This window comes from Euprymna scolopes, chromosome 32 (assembly GCF_053919585.1).
Source record: "Euprymna scolopes isolate OS-2025 chromosome 32, ASM5391958v1, whole genome shotgun sequence".
Lineage (NCBI taxonomy): Eukaryota > Metazoa > Mollusca > Cephalopoda > Sepiida > Sepiolidae > Euprymna > Euprymna scolopes.
The window spans coordinates 92,174,479-92,189,767 of NC_136513.1; the positions used below are offsets into that span (position 1 = coordinate 92,174,479).

The window sequence follows — 15,289 nt, forward strand, 5'->3', positions numbered from 1 at the left end:
TTTTCTTTAAAATGTTATCTTTTTATAGAAATCAAATCCGCTTACAGAAAAACGGTCACTAAGCGCGTCATGTAAAGTATTCTCTTAAAAATAGAAAACCGTCTTACTAGACTAGTCATTTTTTATTCTGAGTTCGTCAATTTAAAAAAATTATTTTCAAGTTTTTCAAATTTGATTTTTAAACAATACTATTTTGCTGTTTTTAATGCTTTTAGTACACATGCACTAAAAGCGTTAAAAAACAACAGAATGTACTCAGTACATGCGTTTAACTTATTTGTACTTAAGGTAGAATTATGTTTTTTAGTAGTCAAAAAACAAAAAACAAGATGATAACAGCCAAGGTTCGGGTCCCTGGCTATCAAGCGGGTAACGTCAGCCCAGATGAAACGTTTACCTCCAGCACCCTTACTAGTGATGTGGCCACAAGGATAGACATAGAAACAGAAAAATTTTCGACATCTCAGGCTACTGTTCACGAAGTATTACCGACCTGGAAAGCAGCTTTTTCTTCACCCTTTGTCAGAAAAATCACTCATTGGGAATGAGGACTGAGGGACAAAAAAGGAGAAGCGAGAGTTACTGGAGCTGCCGGTAACACAACCACAGTGTATTATCTACTCTCCATTTAAAAAAAAAAAATTAAAAAATAAATAAAAATGTAAGGCTTTATTAATATCTACTTAATATAAGTCCGTTACTCTGTTCCCAGTTTAGGAGAATATTTGAAAATAATCTTCCTTCACATAATTATGCGTGAATATTTATTTTTTATTATTTTTTTTTGTGCTTTATCTAACCTCGATAGAGAATGATTTGAGCATTCGAGCTTTACCTTTATAAGATACCGTAATGGAAGTTGGAACTTTCAATTTGCGAGTTTTTTTTTTTTTTTTTTTTTTTGTATTAATTTAGTTTGGAAGAACCCGTTTAAAAGCTGGTTTAGAGTAGAACAATTTGACTTAGGTACTTTAGGTACTAAGTTTAGACTGGTTAAGAAATAATGCATACTGCTGAGAAAAAGCATTTTTTAGTGTTTAGTTAATAGTGCAGCTATAATTTGTAGAAAAAAAAAAGAGCCAAAAGAAAAATAAGAGCAATTGAAATGCTCAGAAATTTAGTCAAACCTGGAAAAAAAAAAATAAATTAATAGAAAATAATGTCTGCAATACATAAGTTTTTGCGATATCAAGACAGGTGGATTTCTAAATTATAGATAGAAAGTGGCATAACTTAGCTTTGGAAGAGTTTGACCGTGCGGTCTTGAGTTCATATCGAGGATGAGGGAAGAACTAGTCGTCCTAACTGGTTTATGCCGAGTACTAAAGGGGAAGTGTTGGGGGGTAGGGGTGGCATCTTCGGTTCTGTATTTTTATTTATCTATTTTTTTAATTTAACAATGCTTTTGTTTTTGTTGGCTTTAACTACCTCGATAGAGAATGTTCGAGCATAAAGTTACGTCGAGGATTCATGTAGAGTACGATTTATGGTTGCATCTCAGAAAATAGGGGTATATTTTGGGCCAGATAGAGAGGATTCATGTAAAGTACGATTTATGGTTGCATCTCAGAAAATAGGGGTATATTTTGGGCCAGATAGAGAGGATTCATGTAGAGTACGATTTATGGTTGCATCTCAGAAAATAGGGGTATATTTTGGGCCAGATAGAGAGGATTCATGTAGAGTACGATTTATGGTTGCATCTCAGAAAATAGGGGTATATTTTGGGCCAGATAGAGAGGATTCATGTAGAGTACGATTTATGGTTGCATCTCAGAAAATAGGGGTATATTTTGGGCCAGATAGAGAGGATTCATGTAGAGTACGATTTATGGTTGCATCTCAGAAAATAGGGGTATATTTTGGGCCAGATAGAGAGGATTCATGTAGAGTACGATTTATGGTTGCATCTCAGAAAATAGGGGTATATTTTGGGCCAGATAGAGAGGATTCATGTAGAGTACGATTTATGGTTGCATCTCAGAAAATAGGGGTATATTTTGGGCCAGATAGAGAGGATTCATGTAGAGTACGATTTATGGTTGCATCTCAGAAAATAGGGGTATATTTTGGGCCAGATAGAGAGGATTTACAAAATTGAAAATTGAACTGGTCCCAAAATGCCTAAGTTCTGGTCGACTATGGGAATTTCCATCTTTTATAGGAGTCCAAAATCTATATAAAAAATTTTTCTTTGATTTATTTCTGAGATTAATTCATATCTACTCAATTTCAGTATCATCAAACGTTTTTTTATTAATGAAAGTATTTCACATATAAGAAAATATGGCAACGCAAAATTAGAACCGTATATTAACGTAATAAAAATTGCTTATAAAATAAATATGCAACTCAAGAAGGTCTAAACGGTGTTTGTGAGTATTTTTAGTTTACTATATATATATATATGGTATTTCAAATATATGTTGTATTATAGAATTAATTCTTTGAGAAGGGATGAGTTTATTACTAATTGCCTAAGGCACCCCTATCAGGGAATACTGACACGATATCCTAGTAACCATACCAGACCTTGTGTTTTACATCATATTGAAGTAAATATGCCGTCTCATAGAATTTAATAAGTAGGAGAGACTAATGGTTGATACACTAGCCCAAATGTGACAACAATATGCCGTGCATGGATAAATGGTAACTTTGTATAGATAAATAGGATACTAGCAAGTGTGATGAGTTTTCTAGCTTGGTAGAGGGAGTTTACCTTCTTTGTGACATATTTTGTTGCATCTTCTATGTACTTATTCCGTGTCATGTTACTTGACCATTTCAGGCCAAGGAGTTGAAATCTTGTGCTCTCAAGAACTGTTATCAATGATAATTGATGGTTGGAAAATGTTTCTTATAATTTTTTAAAGGAAAGGAGCTTTGTCTTAGTAGCAGTAAATGTGCCCATCCATTTTTGACCCCATTTAGTGCTTCTTTTGATATTTTGCCTCGCCTTGCCCTAACAAACGTCCTGTTTGCTGTGGATTCTCTACAGATACAAACACATAATGATCCGAGGTCACTGCTTTCTGGAACAGTCACCTCCTCGATTCTCACCAGAGACCCTTTGGCCAGGTTGCAGTTCAAATATCACTGACCAACCCCACTAGGGTGGCACTACCAGGAATAAAAGTTCAAAATGATATAGCTTTGATAATCTCATGTTGGCACTGCCATGTCAGGCTGAGGAGAGGTTGGATTTTAGGGTTGCGGTGGTCAGAAATGCTGTACTTGTTTTTAAGGAAGCTGACTAAACCTGACCACTATGTAAAATAAGATTCGTTTAGTGATGAAAATATTTCAGTCCGAAGCCTGAGAGATGGTCCAATGAATAAAACTAGTAAAGATTAAAAGTTGCATCTAAAAATAATTCGCTATTTGTTTTATTGATTTGTTTTCATTATTGATTGATTTCTTATAGAAATCGATTTGACATTCCTTGAATATTTTTTGTTTTTCTCAACACAAGGAGGTTAAAGATTTCGTTCTTGAAATATGTCTATCATACTAAAGCTGAGTTAATCAACATTTTTTTTTTTTTTTTTTTAAATATAGTTTAATCGCTCAAATTACATGCTAAAATATGCTTTAGTTTCAGGATTGAGTTATGTTTGAAAACACTTTCGTTTTTAATTGCTCTAATTACTTGTAATTTGCAATTAACTCAGCAGGTCACCTATCTCTCTTGAGTATCTATCATGTTCGCCCTCTCTCACTGTATGTTGCTTGCCTCCCCCCCCCAATCCTCCGCTTATTTTGACTTGGGTCTATCGCTTTCATTTATGTCTCTTCCTCTCTAGAAATTAGTCGAGAGATTATTTTTGGCATCCTGTTCAAAAATGTACTTGGTTATTTTCAATTTAATAATTAAAACATTTAAACACTTGTATGATTTCATAAGGGAATGGCATTTTTTTTTTTTTTTTTGCTGAGATGAATATAGAGGCAAGGATGTTTTTGTATTAAGTTTATACACAAACACTGGAAGGAAGTTACTATTTTATAGGAATAAAATATGTAAATAAAGTAATTTTTCAATTTTTTTTTTTTTTTTTTTTTTTTTTCAGAAGAAAAGTATTTAATTTGAAGTGTAACATTTTGTGCTAAAAATCAAGCTTGGATTGTGATAATGATGAAAATATAAATTCAATTAAAATAAAAATAAACCTTGAAACGTTTTTATTATGTCATAACTAAGAATTAACATGGTCGAATTAATATACGTTTCAATGGCAACTAATCTACTTGTGCTATATGATGGTGTCACAAAATCTAGTTTCTATGACAATTGACTGCTACGAACTATTTGCTTGCTCAGATCAGTACATGAAGAATGTTCACGTCCAAAACAATTAGCTACCACTATAATGAATATGCATCGTTTCTCTTGTTTTCATTGAGTAGATTAAGGACTGAAATACTTATGTGTAACAACCAAAAATACAAAATAGTATGTACTGGTTATTAAGTATGAGTTTAAAACAAAGAATTGTAGGGAACGTTTTATGTATATTCTAAAAATGTCATTGGGAAGAAAACATTACTTTAGAAAGTCTTTATTATCTGTATCATTGCTGATTATTAGGGGCTAGGACAACAGCATTTCTTTTCATTGTTTTGACTCCAGTGTGTATCTGTTGATATCTTATATGCTTTTATATAAAGTTATGTGGTTCTCGGTCGATTAACTGTATTTAACTGTATCGGATATATACTTGGGAGTCAAAACAATAAGAATATTCTGTTGTCATAGCTCTACTGATTATCTACGATTACAAATAAAGGAAATTTGTGTGTAAGTTCGTTCTCTATTGGCTCTGAGATGTCTGGGCTGATTTTTATGAAAGTTCACACAAATGTATTTTATGTATCTGGCAGTGTTCTTAAATAGGTTTTTATTGGAATGTCTTTGGTAAGTATTGATAATTGAAAAAAAATCCTATAAAAGAAGGAACAGGCGATTTTGACCAAAGTAAACACCTTATACAGCCTAACATCACAAGTGCATTTAAGAAGTTTTATTATTGCACAAGCAGAAAGGCCTGGTATATAAAATCAATAGTAGGTTCTTTGATATGATAGGAGTGCGTTTGGAATGAATGTTTCTGTTTAGAGCACAACTGAACCATGATGTTTGAGTTTTTCATTTTAAACTTTAATTCAAATCATTATATATAAAAATAATTTTATAAAATCAACGGTAGGTTCTCTACTGTGCAGTGTAAACTACAATTTATTATGGACTAAATTAGTGTGGGGAAGCACACCGCGATAGATCCCCAACTAGAACAATCAATCAATCGATATGATTGAAAAATGGGTTAGTTCACCAATTTTGATGACAATAAAAATATGGGAGTGTGAAACATTTGTCGATCATCATTCAATCCCGGGCAACATCAGATTTTCCTGTTAATATGAAATAAGCAGAGAGGTAGTGTAATACAGAAAAATAACCATAGATTTCTACCATTTTTTTGTTAAGATTATTTTGAGTCAAAGGATGAGGACTTGAGGGGAAAGAGTGAGGCTTAGTAACTCCTATTTTGGGGCTGCAATAACTAAGCAAAGAGAAACGAAGTGATTGGATAAAATATAGAAGTTATTGAATTTGAAAAAAAAAAAATTTTTTTTCTTTTTGCATTTATCCAGGGTTCGCACTTGCTTGAAAAGTCATTGAATTTTGACTTTTGCCTTGAAAAGGCCTTATTTCTATTATTACTTTGAAAAACCCTTGAAAATAAGGAAAATGTCTTGAAAATCTTTGAAAATTATATCCAGTAAAATTTTTGTTGAAATATTAAAATAAAATCAAAATAAATCTTTTTTTTAGGGGGGGGGGGGGGATAGTAGTGCGGTCCCCACAAAAAAAAAAAAAAAAACAATTGTTGATAACCTAAAACGAGGCTGACCCGGTTGTAAACAATGAACAAGACGGTAGCCATATTGATTCTAAATTTAAAAACCGTAGAGTTAATATTTGAGATGAAATAAAAATCATTTAAAACTATTTCAAAAAACACAAAAAAAAAACGATGCAGGTAGGTTGCAAAGTAACTTTTATTCGCTATAGTAACATTTATTTGTTGTATATTTGATTTTTTTTTTTTTTTTTTTTTTTTTTTTTACCACTTTTTCGAATCACTTTGGATTGTAAAACATCCCAAATTGTTTTTGAAAACTTGAATTTTGTCTGAAGAAGGCCTTGAAAAACTTTAAAAAAAGGCTTGGAAAGTTCTTGAAAAATCTGCATACAAAGCATAATTCTGTACACAGCTTCTGTTATTTGCGGCAAGCAAAGAGGATAAAATCTCACTTTATTTCATACTAGCATGGGTAGCTGGCGTTGCCCGGGTGTTTGGAGGTGTGTGTTGAGCAAAAAAAAAAAAAGAAAAGAAAAAGTGGTAGGAAGGCAGGCTTGAACCTGTACCGTGAAGGAGGAAAAGAATGTGAAAAAAAAACGTGGCGTCTTTGCTGTTATGACCACCGCCAAACCGGAAGTGACGTAGGTTTAAATTAAGGCTAGCCAATCGAAAAGAGGGGATGACTTTCGAAAATATCGGCGAAAAAAGCAACCCCTCCCTGTAGAAAAGTGCCCAGTTGAGGATAAAGAAATTAATGTTTTTAGCCAATTTTTTGGCATTTGTCGTTCAAAGGGTCGAGCTTCAAAACGATACTGATCTTTTGAAAATCCGTCATCTCTGTCGAAAGTTTTAGGCAGACATGCAAACATGCATACATAGATTTATATATTTTTAGCTCAAATTTTCGACCCAAACTGATTAAAAAACTTGCCCTATCTCTGAATACCCTTTATGTAAAATTTCAAATGTTTACACCAGAAATTGTCTTTAGTAGTTTGGTAGAGACCGCAGAGGTCAAATTTTTTACAACTTTGACCCCTATTTTGACCCCTTAACATTTATTGTTTTGGGCTCAAATCAAGTTATTAAATTATGACCTTAAACTATATCCGATGGTGAGTCCCCAGCTTGCGGGCTTTGGGGAGTGTAGAGCCACCCCTTAATTGCCATTGCTCCCAGGTCCACTCTGACCCGGAGTGGTGGTACCTGTTAGGGTCCTAACTAGTGGTTAAATAGAAATCGACTTAAAAAAAATATTCTATTAAAAACTTTTTCTTCAAACTCACTGGATTCGGCATTAAATAATCTAACAAGAGTTGATATGCCGTAAAACAAAAACAACTAACGAACCAAGTTATTAAATTAGATCCATGTCCAAGGAACCTATATTTAAAATTTCAAGTGTTTAGACTCAAAATTGGCAGAGGAGTTTGGTAAAGTTCTCAAAGGTCAAATCGTTGAAATTTGACCCCTTAACAGCCAAATTTCTGGCCGAAAACGGATTACAAAGATTTTCCCAAATCTCACTACTCTGTATATCAAATTCCGAGTCTGTAGACTGAAAGTTGACGGAGTTATTGTGTAGGGAAATGTACACAGACAGACAGAAACTTTCACTTTTCTAGATATAAGATAAATGCTGACTCAACGAGTCACAGGTGGTTTAATATGCTACTAAATCTCTGATGCTGTTATTATCTTGCTTGTTAGCGTGGGCAGTCTTTAGCTACATAAATGTTTTAGATGGTGGTTTGACACACTCCAGCTGAAGTAGCAGTTTTTTGTGGGGTTTCTGCTAGACAAAAGCATTTTCTTCTTGATTAACATTGAACAGCCCCTATCTTAATATCCGTTTCATTTATTTTTCAATCATTATTCTGTTTTGTGTTTGTAATTCTCTTTATTTCTGCCTTTTTCCTCTAGTCTCTCATTATTTATTACCTTTTTTTTTTATGGTGAACTGCTACTGAAATGACTTCCGGTTCATCTCCATTAACATCTCCCTGATCAATCCCCCCCCCCCTTCAAATTACCTCTTCTTTCTCCTCTTTAATCTCTCACGCACCCCATCCAGCTTCCCTGTCACTCTCATTATTCTATTCCTTATAACTAAGATTTTCAGATAAGTTTATTGCAAATTCACCAACAGTTTTTTTTTTTTTTTTTTTTTTTTAATCCCAGCTCTTCAGCAAATCCAGATGCATAAACACATCATATAGAAATCAAAACTACATTTAAAAAAAATTTTTTTTTCACATTTTCGGAGTTTTTTTTCACATACCCCGAAAAACACCCGGGCAACGCCGGGTACCCCTCGCTAGTCATATAGACATCAAAACTACATTTTTATTTTTTTTCACATTTTCGGGTTTTTTTCACATACCCCGAAAAACACCCGGGCAACGCCAGGTACCCCTCGCTAGTCATATAGACATCAAAACTACATTTTTATTTTTTTTCATGGTTGGCTCTTTTAGGCGATCTACGACAATGAACCATGAGTTAGTGACATCTGTTTTTTTACAAACGCTATTAACACAGAAAAGTGCTCAAATATAAATAATTGGGGGTGAACAATGCTTGATGTTTTATTTGACCCAAGCTTGATTACTATGTTGTCCTTTTGACTACTCTACACTCTTTAACCCTTATCCTTGAGTGGCCGATCGGCCTTGATAAGTGGTGACGCCTATGTAAAAAAAAAAAAGCTTTGGTGCCTATACCCTGTACTGATTAAGAGATGTAGTATCAATAACAAGGCCGATAGCTATTAGTCGCGTGCTCTCGTTTAATGAATGAATGCGTGAATGTAGGATTGACATGAAATTCTTAAAGATAAACTAAAATGACCGAAAAATGGGCTGAAATGACTTAAATAAATAAAAAGTAAATGACTTAGAATGACTTTGACCTTAAGAATGACTTGAATGCTTAAAAAATAACTGGAATCCTTCAAAAACAACTTGAATGATCTGGAGAATGACTTGAATGGCTTTGAGACTGACTGGTTGTAAAGTGGGTGATCATTTTACATTAAATTAATAAAGAAAAGTGATCCCCCACTTTATATCACAAAAATTATTTGATTTAGGGAATTCGAAACGTTAAATTAGTTATGTGGCCAAGGAAAAGTTACAAACATAAGTACAGCATGTAGTAAGAACAGACACTACACTTTGATCTTGGCCAAAAGTCCAAGAAAAGCGGTATTTATTTATTCCTCTACTGAGCAAATTAGGCACAGGGCTGATTTTTGATGTGAGGAGTGAAGGGGAAATGGGGACCGACTCCCCCGGGGGGGGGGGCTGGATAGTGACAATTGGTATGAAGGGTTGCCCCTATATTGACCAAGGTCTTATATGTGAGGTTGCCCCCACATATGGTTTTGCTTGCAGTATCTGCCGGAACAGATACTACACTTTGATCTTTATATTTAATTTATTTTGTTTAAAGAAAAAATTACAATTAAAAAAAATTCCAATATAAAATAAAAACATTTAAAAAAGTAAATTCTCCAAGAGACAAAACAAATTTAGGCACAAGGCCCTATAAGATCTGGGGAGGGGAGTGTTGCAGGGTCTTTGTAACTAAAGTAAAAATGGCGTCTGTGGCGACTTTACTCTTGACTGGCAAAATTTACCACAATACCTCATTCACTCTGTGGAATCTAAAGCTAACTAATGAAAACCCCAGCGTTTTTACAAAAAGGATATATATATATACAATTTCTGTGTGTGTGTGTGTGTGTGCGCATTTTTTTTTTTTTTTTTAATTTTTTTTTATATATATTAAAATGTGTGTGTGTGTGTGAACAAAGTTCAATTCATTGGAAAAAATAAAAAGTTCTTGAATTTGGAAGAAAAATAGTTCGTGTTGGGGAGTGGAAAATATAGGAAAAATGTACAAAAAATAAAATTGCCTAGTGCATTGTTAGTAAGGTCCCTCCCTAAGCTAATCTAAGTAGTTAGATCGCCTACTGTTTTCCGGGGCACCGAAAACAAGCGGGGAGATCCCTAATGGGGATTGGGAAGACTTCATATCGGGTGTTGGGAGTAAAATAAATAGATTGTTAAAAACAAAAGGGGGGAATATATTAGGTGGCGACCTTCGAGTAGGGGTTGATCAGGAGATGATAAAACAAAAAGATGGGGGGGGTAGTGGTAGGGTTGCCTCGGAAGGTTCTCTAGTGCCAAAAAACCAAAAAATCGAGGGACAGGATCTCATTTGTACCACCAGTCAAGAGTCTCTTTACTTTTTATTTGTCTAACCTAGCGGGATGGGCTCCGTAGGACCCAGTACCGCATGTGCCATGCCTATGGTGGTAACACGAATTCAAACTTGGCGCCTCGTCGGATGCACAAGCTAGCGTTATGCACCCACCTCTTGTCAAAGGCCACTCGAGGCAACCTCTTCCAATCGCATCTGATCTTTACTTTAAGCAGATGCTTAAAGTAGACTATCAGATCCCGATCCGGAACAGATATCCCTTCGCGGACTCGCTTGAGGCGTGTGATCCATATGACCATCCTCGCTACTGCTAGTATCGCTAGAAAAACCATTCTTTTCTCCCTAGGCAACGGCGGATCAATGTTCTCCACAAAATATGATTCGTCGAGTTCAAGCCAGCGCTTGGCATCGATGCGAGCCGCTACCTCGTTGACGTACTCTAGGAGGGTCTTGAGCCTGCTACAGCGGAAAAAGGCATGACCGACAGTTTCTCTCATGTCTTCGTCGCAGCGCAGGCAGTAGATCCGGGTTTCTTCATTGTAAAGGTTTAGTTCCTCAAGGAGGGGCAGTGCGTTCTGGACAAGTCGCCAGGTAAGGGAAAATTCCGAATTTGTAAGAAAGTCCTGTCCCGGCGCCCAACTCCACTGGGAGCGGACCTCCTCCAACGACATCCCCGTCCATTTCACTAGCGGTTCCTTTTTGCTACGCCCCACTAGCTCCCGATAAAGCCTGTTCCTAGACTGTTCGAGGACACTGGTCCCCGGCAACGCTCTAAGTGCGGACCGGCATTCGGCCAAGAAAAGCTTAAAAAGCTAAGAACAGCATTTATTAACAACAGACCTTTGATCTTAACCAAAAAGGCCAAGCACAAAAGTGTTACGGACCGACAGAGTGACTTATAGAGTCGCTTGCATGCGACTAAAAATCCATATCGTCTCAGAAATGACCATACACATAACTGTGATTGGTGTTGAAATTTTGGAACGGACATGGATGAATATATCAAATTGTTTATCCTTCGAAGTATTTTTTTTTTTTAATTTTTAATTTTTAAAAAATTTTTTTTAATTTAATTTTTTTTATTTTATTTTTTTATTTTTAAGCAAAACTTTTTTCTGTTGAATCTCTGAAGCCTTATGTCTCGCATTTTGTTATTTATCTCAATGTGGGTTTGGTAATTCATTTTTATTTCAGCTTTTTTCTCCATTGGCCACTTTCATCCCTGATATTAGAATAAAATAGAAGAAAAGGGGAGATAATCTTTATTAGAAAATTGAAATATATGTACTTGTGTATAAGTCGAATTTCTGGGAGACAATTTTAAGTTTTTTTTTTTTTTTTTTTTTTTTTTGCGGGGGAAGGGGTCGACTTATACATGGCTAATGTTTTTAAAAATGTTGTTAAAAAGTGACTCGGCGCTCGATCATAACATAGAAAATGCCATTTTGTTTGTGCACTCGGTATATACCGGTAATTCTAGTAATTAATCACACTCCTTCTGAACCCCACTGCAGTGTGTTTGCCAGCATATAAGCACATGCATGGTTTTTCAGTGGGAGGCTTAATGGAATAGCTCTCACAATGTTCACACTCTAGACATGGCTATAGGCCTAAGTTCGATATGATGTATTCGGTGATGATGTGTGACGGGTTTTTTAGTATGTTAGGAAATGTAGTGTTTGCGGTATGTCGTTCTCCCTTATGTTCAACAAGTTTTAACAATTTAACAACTGTTTAATGAAACCATTTAATGACACTTAATGCATGCATTCACATTATTACTCGTGCAATGTATACGTTTACATTATTATCGTACATGACATAAATTATGTCTAAAAAGAGTAACTGCGCCTGGAATCTACAGCATGTCATCGATCAGAATGTCTGATTAGCAACATTTGCGTTCGTTGCATGTAAGTGTGCCGCGGGTTGGTTCTATATTATGTGAAAATCGAATAGACCACAGTTGAGTAAATGCACGTATTATTGCTTACGGATGATGCAAAACAATTTATAATAATTCTTACAAAAAAACACTAAAAAGGAAATTTCTGTGCAAGAAAGAGCCATGAGACGGACTATTTAACTTATCTAGAATTTACAATCGACTTCTACACAGGTAATACCCAAAATGACATAATTTTTGGTCTTAAAATGCACATCAACTTATACAGAAGTATATAAGGTAAATACAAATTTAAATATTTTATTTTAGCTTTCTTTTTTTTTTTTTTTTTTAGTACCTGAATATCAGTAAATTCTAATGGATCAGGGAGTTTGTTACTTTGACAGAATTCAGAATCAGTTCTAGAAATGGCTAAAGCAGTTTATGACTTTAAAGCTACCATTTTTTTTTTTTTTTTTTTTTTTTTTTTGAATTTTTTCAACTTTAACTAGCGGGGGTACCCGACATTACCCGGGTGTGTGTGTGGGGAGGGGGTAAAGCAGAACAAAAATGAAACTTAACCCTATTTAAATATTAAAAAAAAACGATGTTAAACTTAAAAATATAAAACCAAAAAAAAAAATCTTTTATAGGTATAAAAGAAAAAAAGGGGAGGGGTGGCAGGTACGCTTGAACTCGGAGCCTTGAGGCCAGGGAGCGTTACAATGACATAAGCAATCGCTATTCCACAGTTAATATTTTCAGCTTTAATGAGGTCAGAAATCCGGTTTGTTTGTTTTTACCCAACTTTGGGGAAAACCAGCTCCCCCATTTATTAGGGGAGTGTTCAGACGAAAGCAATTATCTGATATGAAGGTGAAAAGCCGACATTGATCAAACGTTTACATCACTTTCCGGAGTGGGCCAGGAAACTGCCGATTCGAATCCAGTTTCACCTTTTTTTTATACTGAAAAGCGAAAGAAACACGTGGCAATTGAAAAATCTGGAAAAAATAGCGCGTGAAAGTCGGGCAAATTAAATACACACGCGACCCCCATTCGTAACTCATACATATTATCATTTAGACAGCATATAAAAAGTTTTAAAGAGTGAGCCAACCGAGAAGCCCGGTGAAAAAAGCCTTTTGCAGACATACAGAAAACGTGGACATACATACATACATACATTTTTGCTTTTCTATATATGGATGTTTTGAGGGCTAAAATATAATAACCTTTTAAGTTTTAATGTTGCCTGTCTTAAAAAATTATTTTCTATTTTTTTTTTTTTTTTTAGCTTTAAACTTATGAACTGCTTCAGTTATTTCTGGAATTGACTTGAGATAGCAGTACTTTGACCAAAAATCCATTCATTACAACCCTAACCCATTAATTTTTTTTTTTTTGTTTTGGAACTAAGTTACATAAAAAAAATTACTTATTTTCTATTCTCAGTTCAACCTATGGCGTCTCCGGTTCCAGAGAACATCAACTTTCCTGAAGAGGAAGAAAAGATTCTTAAATTTTGGAATGATATCGACGCTTTTCAGACTTCTTTGAAAATCTCAGAAGGCAGACCAAGGTAAATATATATATATATATATATATATATATATATATATTTTTTTTTTTTTAAATTTTTTTTTAAGAAAATCTATATATATAAAAGGCAAAATGTGTGTGATCATTTTATGTATGTCTCGAAAAGGCTTTTTTCGCTGACGCTCCCGGGGGGGAGGGGGGATACTATCGCTTAGAAGTGTTTATATACCCCCCTAGATAATAATACCTAGGATTTGGGAACGCGTGTTGGGTCTAGATTTATTTACATCGATTTTTTATAAAAATCGTGCTATTTCGCTGTTTGTCCTGCATTTTAGTATAAATAAGGTGAAACTAATTACGAACAGTGTGTTCTCGGCTTTCGCGCCGGAACATCAAGAAAGCAATCAGCTTTTGATCAATGCGATGGAAACCTTATATCAGACAATTGCTTTCATATGGACACCCCTATTTTTTATGGGACCGACATGTTGGGAAACTAAACCAAAACAAACTTGACTGCGGGATTGATATTTGACCTAATTCACTTTTTAGTTTATTCATAAACTCGCTTTCGCCTCAAGTATTCGTGTTCGAACCTCCCCTCCCTCAAACTTTTTTTGGTTTTTCAAACACCCGGATACCGCCGGACTGTTCGTTTTTTTTTTTTTTTATAACATTGTTTGTTTTATATAATATTTGATAAGTTTTTAGATTAGGTCCACCTCCACAATTTTCTTGTAAATGACGACTCTTATAGGTTTTCAACTATGTTGAATACGGAAATCGCATTGAAACTTTGCAGAAATAAGTAGTTATCGAGATATAAAAAGTTGTATTATGCATTGTATTCTTTGGTGGCCATCTGTATTACGCTTGTTCGCACGCGCCATAAACAAATCTACGCGTGTAACAAAGATGGCCACCAAAGAATACAATGCAACTTTTTATATCTCAATAACTACTTCTTTCTGCAAAATTTCAATGCGATTTCCATATTCAGCATAGTCGAAAACTTATAATAGTCGTCATTTAAAAAAAATTTGTGGAGGTGGACCTAATCTAAAGAAAATACCTAATATTTAAACAGAGTTATTACTTCGCTTTGTAATCATTTTACCCCCCCCCCACACACACACACACGCTCACCTCTAAAAACCCGGGCAACGCTGGGTACCCCCGCTAGTATATTTATATAGTGAAGTTATTGAGGTTGTTCAGAAATTTTGTTATCTTGGTGATATGATTGGAGCGCAGAGAAAAGCAGGTGCTGGTGTGATTGCAAAGATTAGGTATGAAACTTTCTGTCATTACTAACTAGCAGAGCATTACCCTTGTAGACTAATGCATGTGTATGTAGTGTGTTGATGTATGGAGGTGAAACCAGATTAGTGAGAGTTGAGGACATGCGTTGCATGGAGAGAAGTGATTTGTGAATGATATGCTGTATATATAATATGAGTCTTAAAGCCAAACTTAATCTGATGAGCTCAGAGGAAGATTAAATCTGGACAGTATAGAGAAATGTGTTCTTGGATTAGATGATGTAGAGCAGTTGAGATAGCAGGTCCAGTTTTCAGAGGAAGGCCAAGGAAAGCACGTGATGAAGTGATAAGCATGGACTTGAAAGAGGCTGAATAAATGCCTAGCCAGAGTTAGATTAGTTTAAAAATTAATTTTTAAAATTTTAAAACGCATCCGATGTATTCCTTTTTTTTTTTTTTTTTTTTTTTTATAGCATTCATCCCAGGCTGGTTGCGAACCG

At 34.9% G+C, this 15,289-nt stretch overlaps 1 protein-coding gene across 1 annotated transcript in view; it reads left to right on the forward strand.

The window, feature by feature from the left end:
• The window catches only part of LOC145256495 (isoleucine--tRNA ligase, cytoplasmic-like), a 146,629-nt gene that overhangs the window by 26,996 nt on the left and 104,344 nt on the right, over positions 1–15,289 (forward strand). The window contains exon 2 of the mRNA XM_080115445.1: positions 13,438–13,564. Coding sequence (XP_079971571.1) covers positions 13,446–13,564 — 119 coding nt within the window. The 5' untranslated portion in view covers positions 13,438–13,445. The remainder of the gene's footprint in view (positions 1–13,437; positions 13,565–15,289) is intronic.